Below are 12,756 nucleotides of genomic sequence, written 5' to 3' on the forward strand. Positions count from 1 at the left end.
TAGTGCCGGTTAACACCAATTAATGGCCACTAATGGTCAGCAGATGCTGTCGTAATGTGACCACTTCCCATAGACTATGGCTCATATGGTTCTAACTTCTCTCCACGCATTGGTGGGCCCCACTTAAAGATCCTGAGCTATGGCTGGTGTACCCCCCATTATACCACTCTGCCGTTCACATACTTTTTAACAGGCATACATACAGCCACACAGTCACACACATATGTACGTAAACTCACAAATACAAGCACAAATCACTCAAAGATATTTTAAACCTTGATGTCCTTCGCCTGAAGATTGTTAAAAAAAAAGATCTAGAAAAGGAAAAGTTGGGTCGCCAAATGGAGTGGCAGGCATTGTAAAAAGTTCCTTTCTCCCTCCTCGCTCTCTCTCTCTCTCTCTCTCCCTCTGTATCTCTCTCTCTCTCTCTCTCTCTCTCTCTCTGTCTCTCTCTGTCTCTCTCTCTCTCTCTCTCTCTCTCTCTCTCTCTCTCTCTCTCTCTCTCTCTTCACCCCTGTGTTCTGACATGTCTCTCTCTCCATGCTGGGTGTTTGTATTGCGGAGGAGAGAGTGCGTCGGATCCTGCTGCGCCGCCTTGCGTGCCAACTGTACCGCTGCCAAGGGGAGTGTCGAGAGAAGCCTTCAGCCGGCACTGGGGTTCCCCCGGCAACAGCTGTGCCACATATGCTACCAGATCGATATAAACTAACATTGCCTCCCTGCTACGTAGACAGGGGACGGGCAGGTAGGATTCATGGTTCTCTGGTGGTGGTGGTGATGGTGGTCGTGGGAGGTCTGATGTAAGAGGTAGAGATAGAGATGTTTTCCCCCATTGAAACCACCAGCGGTAGCAGTATTAATCGGTAGGTGGGGGAGGGTGGGAGAGATGGCTCCCCCATGTAGGGCCCCCCCTTGTCGCTTCCACCGAGGAGCGCAGCAGCGTGCATCCACCAGGGCCTAGCATTTACAAGCGTTCCCCTCACACACACACACACACACACACACACACACACACACACACACACACACACACACTGAGTGATGCAACGTGAAGATGGATGGGTTTTGGGCATGGATCATTGGTGTCACTGCAGCTCAGTGCACTAACACAAGAGGGGAGATGGCTGCTCTATCTCCAACTCCGACGGATTCCAAGACACACTGCTTTTAATAAGTACTTTGTAAGTTGCACCCCCATGATCATTTTTATCGAGCGAATACACACCAGTGTGGTATTTCATCTCCTACAGTCTGCCCACAAATAATGATGAAACCATGGTGCAAACAGCTGGGTTCTTTTTTGGGGGGATTGTGTTCCTCTGTTGCAATCTACAGACGGGCTTTCGTATGTAGTGAGTGTACCGGGTACAATGGAACGGTACGACTGCCTCTCTAGTCTAGAGTCACACAGACTGAATGGTGGTCATGTGATGGACAGTAGCAACAGGGATGCCTTTCTGATGAAGAGTAATGCCTTGAATACCTTATTTCAAAGATGATCAAAATCTGAAAGCTAAGCGGGATTCTGTTGGTTTTATGGAGATGGAGCGAAGGGGGTAGAAGTCCACGAACAAGTGAGAGGAATGGGATAACACATAGTTTGCAACGTTTTCGTAAGCCGAGTATAACATTTTGGCATCATGTAGTAGATACTTGGCTGACGCGCAACAGCATGCAGCCTTCTCTTTTTGTGTTTAGCTGTCACTCTCTTAAACTGTCAGACTTATAAAAGATTCAGGGATATTTTTTTTTATATTGACATTAAAGAAAAGATGAGGCTTGTTCAAAAGGTAGATCTTCTTCTTTTTGGTTACATTTGAATACTACAAAAACTATATAAATTCAACATTCCCTTTGATTTCACTGCCAATAAAACATATTACTCAAAGGCAATCAAATTGTGTTTTGGCAATGGTAACAACAGCCTTACCTCCGAATGCTAATCAAACACACTTTAATTATACCCAATCACATATTTCAAAACAAGTCTCCCCAAAGCTAAGATTACTGTTTTTATAAACAATGTATTTTAATCAGCACCTACTTATTAATCAGAGGGTATATATGGATAAGTGCTTATTGGTTACTTTCGATTGATTGGTGGTGAGTTCAGGAACCCACAGGGGGCAGGCCTCATAGGGGGCGGGGCCTCACAGGGGGCGGGCCTCACAGGGGGCGGGCCTCACAGGCGGCGGAACTCTCAGGCGGTGGGCCTCACAGGCGGCGGGCCTCACAGGGGACAGGTCTCACAGGGGGTGGGGCCTCAGAGGGGACAGGCCTCACAGTGGACGGCCCTCACAGGGGGCGGGCCTCACAGGGGGCGGGCCTCACAGGGGGCGGGCCTCACATGGGGTGGGACCAACAGAGGGCGGGCCTCACAGGGGGCGGGCCTCACATGGGGTGGGACCAACAGAGGGCGGGCCTCACAGGGGGCGGGCCTCACAGGGGACGGGACCAACAGGGGGCGGGCCTCACAGGCGGCGAGCCTCTCAGGCGGCGGGCCTCACAGGCGGCGGGCCTCACAGGGGACAGGTCTCACAGGGGGTGGGGTCTCACAGGGGGTGGGGCCTCACAGGGGACGGGCCTCACAGTGGACGGCCCTCACAGGGGGTGGGCCTCACAGGGGGCGGGCCTCACAGGGGGCGAGCCTCACAGGGGGCGGGACCAACAGAGGGCGGGCCTCACAGGGGGCGGGGGCTCAGAGGGGACGGGCGTCACAGGGGGCGTGCCTCACAGGGGGCGGGACCAACAGAAGGCAGGCCTCACAGGGGGCGGGGGCTCAGAGGGGACGGGCGTCACAGGGGGAGGGCCTCACAGGGGGCGGGCCTCACAGGGGGCGGGACCAACAGAGGGCGGGCCTCACAGGGGGCGGGGGCTCAGAGGGGACGGGCGTCACAGGGGGCGTGCCTCAGAGGGGACGGGACCAACAGAAGGCAGGCCTCACAGGGGGCGGGGGCTCAGAGGGGACGGGCGTCACAGGGGGCGGGCCTCACAGGGGGCGGGACCAACAGAGGGCGGGCCTCACAGGGGGCGGGACCAACAGGGGGCGGGCCTCACAGGGGGCGGGCCTCAGAGGGGGTGAGCCTCAGAGTGGACACTTCTGCCAGGGGGATTACAAAAGTCACAGTTGTCACAAATATGTGTATAAAAAGTGGAGGGCAAATGCAAAAACAATTTGAAAGTAAGCTAAAAATATGGAGAGCATGTTATGCATACATGTATGACCCACCCTGACGAATCCTACCTTGCAGAGGTGGTAAATCAATGACAACATTGATGATTGAATTAAATAAATAGGTCATTTTCAGTACCATTAGGGTTGTGGTAGCTAACACAATAAAAATATCTATCTACACTTCACCTTTATCATATTTAACATAAAATAAACTAATCATAATCATGTTTTTAATTTCATTTTTCCAAATTAAAACATTCAGTTCATTTATTAGATCCATAAAGTTCAAAGAGATTGTGACAAATACTGCCTTGAGAAAAAGTGTATTTAAAATACCCCAAGAGGGTGTCCAAACATTTTAACTGTGCTGGTCGAATTTAAAATTTATTTTTTCCCTATTTTGAAGCTTTTCAACTGTGAGGATAATTCTAAGAGCAAATTCACACCTGCCTTGTTTGGTTCGAACTACACGCAAAAATTCCCTGGTGCAGACCTTTTGGGCTTGTGTGAATACAACCCATTAAACTCGTGAGCGGACCAAACAGCCGGTCCAAGACCGAGCCGGAGAGGTGGTCTCAGTTCGCTTCCAAACTAACCCTGGTGCGGTTCTCTTGAGATGGGAAAGAGACCTGAATCCCACCTCGGTCCGATCCATTATGGGAATTATTGTTTGATTAGCTGTAACTCCAGGATTAGCAGCACATTGTCGGACCGTCGGTTGAAAATCATTCTTGGCTCAACATGGAGCAAAGAGGAGAAGGAATGTCTGTTAGATATTTGGGCAGACGCCCACATAAAAAGTATGCTGGAGAACACACATAAACTGCAATGTGAAAAAGAACTGCACCAAACCAAAAAATATAAACATTGTATTTTGGTCAGGACCAAAGACAGCGAACTACAGGACTTTCCTGGTGTGAATACGTCCTGCTTCCTTTATTCACCAGTCAATGATGTTTTAATGTGACTATGAGTCTAATGTTCAGTCTCTCTCACTCTGTTTCTCGATGTGGTCGAAGTAATAACTGCGATAGATAGTAGAAAACCTAATTAAACAAGACCCTAATTGTATTCATGTAGGGCCTCCATTAAACAAGCCTTAGATCTATACTATCACTAATGATGTAGCTTGAAAATAAAATCGTCTTCTTCTTTCTAATACCGGAGATTAAAGATTGATTTAAATGTAAGGTGGACACAGCCTAAGGGGCATTAGCAACGGAGAAAAACACAAGTGGAGGGAAAATAAGCAAAACCGCTAGCGCAGAGGGTTAAATCATTAAAATGCAAGTCGAATGTCTACTTCTTTGTATAGGGCCAACATTACAAACACTTTTATTTCTCCCTTCCTCACCAGGAAATCACCTGAGTGTAGTCGCTTAAAGGAGATATAATATTCTGGTCAGTCAAAACGCAGTTGCCATGGTAAATTTTTTGTCCTTGTGTGAAGCCATTCATTACTGGCCTGTCTGTACCCTCACGACTCGGGCTCAACGCGCTAATTGTGCTGACATTTCCATCTGCAGGCACAAACTTCTGTGTGCATAACATACGCACAGACACACATGCATACACATATGACCACGAATTCGTGCACACACAGACACACAAATATGCATGCATACGTGCAGCCACAAACACACACACACACACACACACACACACACACACACACACACACACACACACACACACACACACACACACACAAACACACAAACAAAAACATACACACAGGCACACAAGACGAAATGTTTGGATTATTCTAGATACATTTCTGTTGTCTATTTAAATTCATACCATGAAGCATCAACTTGTGTACAAAGAACTGGAGCATACAAGGTCCATTCGTTCCATCTCTTGCTAGGAACACAAACACACACACACACACACACACACACACACACACACACACACACACACACACACACACACACACACACACACACACACACACCAACAATTACACACACACACACACACACACACACACACACACACACACACACACACACACACTCACACACACACAAACACACACACACACACTCACACACACACACACACACACACACACACACTGCACTTTGTCTACTTGTGCCGCAGCCTTGTGTATTGTTGTCTGTTCCCAGACATCTCAAACCCCACCTCAGACTCACCACCCAGTAAATAAACAAAATAAAAAAATCCTATCAAAGAATCCATTTTTTAAATAAAAAAATATATTAAAGGAAAAGAATAAAGAAAAATAGAAGCTGCACATAACGAGAATGGCAAACCAGCGGCTAAATTATAACAAATCTGAAAAATATTCTGTAACAGTAAACATCAATAAGATTATATAATACAGCTTATCTGCAGCTTTCTTGGTTCTTTATCAACCAAAATGTTTGAAATTGGAATTTTCAATTAAACTTTCAAGTTAAAAATGTCAACATTATTTGAGCTTTTCCTATAAGTGTTAGCGCTTTAAGCACCAAACATGCCCAGGGAGCCATTTGTTTTTATTTATTTCTTAAGAGGGGCAGATAGCACTGATGGTTCACTGATGGGTCTGTCTGGTTCCACTTAAATCATTTCATTCCATTGGACAAAATGGTACATTTATGTTGCACTTCACAAGCTGCTAGGGCTAAACAAAAAGCCTTACTTCTTACCAATTGCAACCATGCACGCATCCATTTTTGAACAGGCCTAAGCATACATGAAGGTACTTCACCAACATCAGTATCAGCCATGCGAGGAAAGGCGAATTTCAGCCCGGCAGGAATGTAGAGAGTCATTGAAGAAGACTGTTTTGTTCATCCAATGCATGAGAGTTCATATGAATTTTATTTACAGGTTTACAAATCAATTGCCAGGTATCAGTCTTTTGTTTTAACCAGGGGCGGAAATGTATTTAACCTACACTAAAATAAAAAAACAACTATAGAATGGTGTTTTTTGCAATACTCGTTTAAAATAAAGAGAGGTTTGCCTTCAGGTAGTCTTCGGTGTGTTTTCTTCAATTTGGTAAAAAAAACAGAAAGATGTATTTTTAATTTGTTATTGACTTAAAGGTAGTGAATATTTTTTGGATTAACACACACGCACACACACACGCGCGCGCACGCAAACAGACACGCACACACACACACACGCACACACACACACACACACACACACACACACACACACACACACACACACACACACACACACACACACACACACACACACACACACACACACACACACACACACAAACATACGCTGCTCTGGAAAAGCTTTGAGACATCGCACATGAAAGGTGCTTCAGTGAAATTGGCCGTGGCTGGAGGAACAGGTCCAATCAAGCTCCAAGCGTGTAATTAGTAATTAGATTGGGATTAGAGTCAACTCTGAGTGGAGGAGCGTGGCCAATTCAAATCAGCATATGAAATGTGATTAAATTAATAAGAGCAGGTTTTTTAAACATGAATGTTCCTTTTTCCCCTGATGGGACCCGGTTTGATACATTCAATCATTTTTTTTTAATTGAGCATCAGATGTAGATTGTATTGTTATGTTTTTTTATTAGCTGTGTATATTTTAAGAATATCTAATGTTTATTATTCATTATTATTAAAACTACTTCTCCTCGATATAGTAGACATTATAATGAATAACAATCATAATAATAATAATATTATTATTATTATTAATATTATTATTATTATTATTATCATATCTAAAATAATAAGGAGAATCTTCAGCTCTATTACGTTTCCCTTCATGCTAAAAATAAATAAAGTGGACTTCTCAAGAACCGTACATCTCTCCTTGCTAGTTTTAGATCACTTCCAACTTCTAATCTGTGAAGCTCCGCTGGAGGATGGAATACTTTAACATTCCTCTCATTTCAAAGCAGTTGGCAGAAATTAATAAAAAATGAAAAGCCCTGTGAAAGAGGGTTGTCAATGTTGGTGTCTACCGAGGACTGAAGCCTTTGTGTGACGCAGGTCCGTTCAGACGCCAGTGCTATACGCAGACATAAAGTCCGCCCATTTTAACTCAAGCCACAGGACTTAATAATCAGTCTTACCTTTCAGTGTTCCAATTGAATAATTCTATTCTATCGGGCGTCTCACTTTATTTTATTTCAAAAGTCTGTCAAACATTGTGTGACCATTTGTGTCAAAGGGTCCCCGCGTGCGCGTGCGATGAGTGCATAGACATTGAAAAAGGATTCATTCTTTAACAATGCGGCTGTCGTTTGATCAGGAGTGTTCTTAATAGGTTTAATAAGCACAGGATTCAAGGGGGTTCTTATGGGCGTCTGACAGCCATTCATTTGGAAGTCACATATATTAGCCAATTACGTTCTTTATACGCGTCTCTTTAAACTTATGAAAATTAAAATATATATACGCCCTTTACTCTTGGAATTTAAACTCAATAGCCGAAAATAATTGATTGGCTGTATTATCTTAGAGAGCTACGATATGTCTGCGTGTAGCAGACATGGCTGAGATATCGCACGGCGTTGAGATGCATGAAATATTCAGCTAGAAACAAGCTCCTTGTGTACAAAGAGACAGAGGGAAGTGAAATATTGAAGAGACAGGATCACCCCTGAACAACACAGATGGAAAACAGGCATATGACAACATAAATTATTGACTTAAAGAAACCTTGGATGGTATATGGAACTACTTGTATTTAAGCAATACTTTTTAGGCTTGGATAGGAAGTGTGTGTGTGTGTGTGTGTGTGTGTGTGTGTGTGTGTGTGTGTGTGTGTGTGTGTGTGTGTGTGTGTGTGTGTGTGTGCGTGCGTGCGTGCGTGCGTGCGTGCGTGCGTGCGTGCGTGCGTGCGTGCGTGCGTGCGTGCGTGCGTGCGTGCGTGCGTGCGTGCGTGCGTGCGTGCGTGCGTGCGTGCGTGTGTGTGTGTGTGTGTGTTGCATTGAGCTTAGGGTGAGTTAATTTCTGTCAACAAGATATATCTGTATCCTCTTACTATTAACCATCTAATATTGGCCTCTCTCTAACAGTTTTTCTCGATTGTATGCACACAAAATATTATATATGATTAGCTATGCACACAATTCTGAAAATTTCTCATGTGCTCATGTGCCAACTAAAAGACTCCAGACTGTTAAACTATCACAATTCCATTGTTTTCACTCATATAGAAATTTAAATCACATTTTTGCAAAACTCAAAGCACAAATCTCATAATTTAACACACTTGGTTCACCTGGAAAACACTGGCCTTCAAAACGCCCCACCCAATTACCAATTGGTCTCACACACTTATCACCTGTTCAAACTCAACTGTCAAAACACTTCAATCATGTGTGAGAGCATAAAGACGCCTCAGGTGAGCTCTGCTGTGTTGTAGATGAGCTCCTTTGGCCTGATCAGGATTGGAGGAGGGATGCAGACTGATTTACATGTATCTGTTTCACTGCATTTATATTCTTATTTTTGTTTTTGTTGGCCCACGAAAAGCTTTTTATTGCAGTCAGTTCAGATGAACATTTTACTGTATTACAATAAATATGTGCTTTGTTAACTTTTTGTATTTGTGCACTGATTTCATCATTACATACCCGATAATGTAAACATTTTCTTAATGTAGGGCTTTTCATTTTACTTATCAGTGCAATTACTGTACTGTGAGCTCTGCAAAAATAGGTATTCTCAGAACTCTGACAATGTTGCAGAATAAACTATAGGTGTACAGTAGGCTATGACTCTTGGAAGCTGGAATTGTGAGTTTTGCCCATTGGAGCTCATTGGATAGACAAATGTGCATTGTATCCGATTCTGATACGATTGTGTCAATGCAATATTTATATGATGTATTCACAGTATTTAAATATGGCAGCAGTCTTTATACCAGGGCTGCCCAATTTGGGGACCGATTTTATTTGGCCCGCGCCTTACCCACTGTATATATTATTGTTTTCCGCCATCAGAGCTCGGAATCTCCGCTCGCTCTCATTGAATATTACAGTTTTTTTCAATTGTTTGAACACTATCGACACATGCTTGGACCAAAGTAACACAACTTTAAGTTTTTGTTTCTATACCTTAAACACATGTATCCATTCCTTAAACAAAAACGCTGCTTTGCACTTTAGTTGCAATTGTGCAACACTCTTGCTCCTTTCTGCAACACACATGCTCCTGCACACTATACACTATTTCATACAATAGACACTTAATTCAAAATTGACATCTCATTGTACCATTGGGAAAACATATCTATTCAAAATCCTAACCACATTGGTTAATTGAAAATACTTTCATACACACCTGAAAACACTTTCTTCCAAAACTGAACACCAATCAGCCAGCTACAAAAAGTCTGCTGTTACAGTAAGCCATTTTTAGAACTTTGCAAGCATGGATGCAGGAAGAGCAAGAGGCAGAGGTAGAGGAGGAAGAGGAGGACAGAGACATAGAGGAGGACGTGGTGGAAGAGGCCATGCACGGAACATTATTTCCGATGACATAAGAGCAACTTTGGTGGAGTAGTTCATAAACCATGGTCTGACTATGAGGGAAGCTGGGCAGAGAGTCCACCCTAATCTAAGCCGTTTCACAGTTTCATCCATAATAAGGATATTCCGACTAGAAAATAGGTATGTCTTCAACTCTCTACTTTCTACTCTACTTACAGTTTTTTTCAATTGCTTGAACACTATAGACACATGCTTAGACCAAAGTAACACAACTTAACCTATCAGCCAGCTACAAAAAGGCCAAAGTGCAATTGTGCATGTCCCAGTGCAGTAAACTGTATTTACTGCACTGTAATGTACAGTACAGCAATATACAGTATTTAGTATTTATTTTGGTTGTGGTGAAAACGTGCCCTCTGTGGAACTGAATAAAAACAGTGAACATGAAAGACTGCAGTGTTTTACCGTTTTTTTCAATTGCTTGAACACTATAGACACATGCTTAGACCAAAGTAACACAACTTAACGTTTTTGTTGCTATACCTTAAACACATGTAACCATTCCTTAAACAAAAACGCTGCTTTGCACTTTAGTTGCTATTCTGCAACACACTTGCTCCTTTCTGCAACGCACTTGCTCCTGCCCACTACACACTATTTCAAACATAAGACACTTAGTTCAAAAATAACATCTCAGTATATCAGTGGGAAAACAAATCTATTCAAAATACTAAACACACTGGGTAATTGAAAATACTTGAATACACACCTCAAAACACTTGCTTACAAAAATGAACACCTATCAGCCAGCTACAAAAAGGCCAAAGTGCAATTGTGCATGTCCCAGTGCAGTAAACTGTATTTACTGCACTGTAATGTACAGTACAGCAATATACAGTATTTAGTAGGGATGTCCGATATTGGCTTTTATGCCGATATCCGATATGCGATATTGTCCAACTCTAAATTTTCGATTCCGATATCAGCCGATACCGATGTCGATATTTGGGTTATTTTTCCTCAAACCTAATTTAGGTAACATTACATATCTCCTGTTGTGGAATTAACACAACATGCTTAATGTTATTGTGATGCCCCACTGGATGCATTCTTGAATGCAACAAGGCTTTCCAAATGTTTACATTGTCTGTGCAAAATAAGAAAAATACTTCAACTTAATTTAAGGGAAAAGTGCCATGTTTATTTTTTTTATTTTTTTATTTTTTTTTCAAAAAAAATCTTATACCGATATTAACCGATATTACATTTTTATGCTAATATCGGGCCGATAATATCGGTGGGCCGATAATATCGGACATCTCTAGTATTTAGTATTTCTTTTGGTTGTGGTGAAAACGTGCCCTCTGTGGAACTGAATAAAAACAGTGAACATGAAAGACTGCAGTGTTTTACCGTTTTTTCAATTGCTTGAACACTAGACACATGCTTAGACCAAAGCAACACAACTTGAAGTTTTTGTTTCTATACCTTAAACACATGTTACCATTCCTTAAACAAAAGCGCTGCTTTGCACTTTAGTTGCAATTGTGCAACACTCTTGCTCCTTTCTGCAACACAGCACCAGCTCCTGCACACTACACAGTATTTCATACAATAGACACTTCATTCAAAAATGACGTCTCATTGTACCATTGGGAAAACACATCTATTCAAAATCCTAAACACATTGGTTAATTGAGAATACTTACTTACACACCTGAAAACACTTTCTTCCAAAACTGAACACCAATCAGCCAGCTACAAAAAGGCCTCAGTTAAACCATTTTGAGAACTTTGCAAGCATGGATGCAGGAAGAGCAAGAGGCAGAGGTAGAGGAGGAAGAGGAGGAAGAGGAGGACAGAGACATAGAGGAGGACGTGGTGGAAGAGGCCGTGCACGGAACATTATTTCCGATGATATAAGCGCAACTTTGGTGGACCATGTCATAAACCATGGCCTGACTATGAGGGAAGCTGGGCAGAGAGTCCACCCTCATCTAAGCCGTTTCACAGTTTCATCCATAATAAGGACATTCCGACTGGAAAACAGGTATGTCTTCAACTCTCTACTTTCTACTCTGCTCAGACTGTATCTAGAGTGAGTATTTGCAGTACTGTACCATATGTATCACATGTACTGTATTGCAGGGTGGCTAATGCTCCTTTTTGAACGAAAGTGGTCGTTTTGTGATAACCTACATTGAGATGTTTCAGTAATTTCTATGGTATATACAGTAAAGTACAGTATATACAGTACTGTAAAAAAGAAGCAAACCAATACAGTAATATTTCGTGGTTGCTTTTTTCTATAGAATGACTAGAAGACCTTCTGGGGGCGGACGCCAACGCCTGTTCACCCAACAGCAGGAACTTGCCATTGTGGACCTGGTCAGAGCAAACATTGCAATCCGTCTCAACCAGCTAAAGGAACAAATACTGCAGTGTTTTATATAAAGTAGACCAGTGTGTTGCTGCTGATCTGAAAGTGTATTCATATGATGCAAGTGTGTTTCATTTTGACATCAGGGTGCCATTTTTACAAAGAATTGTTAGGTTTCGATAGCCGAGTTTCAATTTGACATAGATGTGAATGGTTTATTTCCCAGTGTTGTTGTCTTATTTGCTTGTGTGTTGAGTTTTGACACAATGAGCCAAATTTTGCAAAACGTGTTCAAGCAATTGAAAAAAACTGTATATAAAATAGACCAATGTGTTGCTGCTGATCTGAAAGTGTATTCATATGATGCAAGTGTGTTGCATTTTGACATCAGAGTGCCATTTTTACAAAGAATTGTTAGGTTTCGATAGCCGAGTTTCAATTTGACATAGATGTGAATGGTTTATTTCCCAGTGTTGTTGTCTTATTTGCTTGTGTTGAGTTTTGACACAATGAGCCAAATTTTGCAAAACGTGTTCAAGAAATTTAAAAAAACTAAACTGAATTCAATGAACTGTAAAGTACTGAACAGCAATGTACAGTATTGAGTATTAGGTTTTTTGGTTGTCGTGAAAACGTGCCTTCTGTGGAACTGAATAAAAACAGTGAATATGGAAGACTGCAGTGTTTTATATAAAGTAGACTAGTGTGTTGCTGCTGATCTGAAAGTGTATTCATATGATACAAGTGTGTATCATTTTGTCATCAGAGGGA

The 12,756-nt window shown here is 42.4% G+C and overlaps 1 protein-coding gene across 1 annotated transcript; it reads left to right on the plus strand.

Moving 5' to 3' along the window:
• The first annotated feature begins 1,370 nt into the window (after positions 1 to 1,370).
• On the plus strand, positions 1,371 to 3,179 carry LOC130375452 (uncharacterized). The gene is made up of 2 exons (XM_056582379.1): positions 1,371 to 1,378; positions 2,114 to 3,179. Exons 1-2 carry the CDS (start codon positions 1,371 to 1,373, stop codon positions 3,177 to 3,179), a joined length of 1,074 nt encoding a protein of 357 aa, XP_056438354.1.
• The last annotated feature ends 9,577 nt before the right edge of the window (positions 3,180 to 12,756 follow it).

This window comes from Gadus chalcogrammus, chromosome 22 (assembly GCF_026213295.1).
Source record: "Gadus chalcogrammus isolate NIFS_2021 chromosome 22, NIFS_Gcha_1.0, whole genome shotgun sequence".
NCBI lineage: Eukaryota > Metazoa > Chordata > Actinopteri > Gadiformes > Gadidae > Gadus > Gadus chalcogrammus.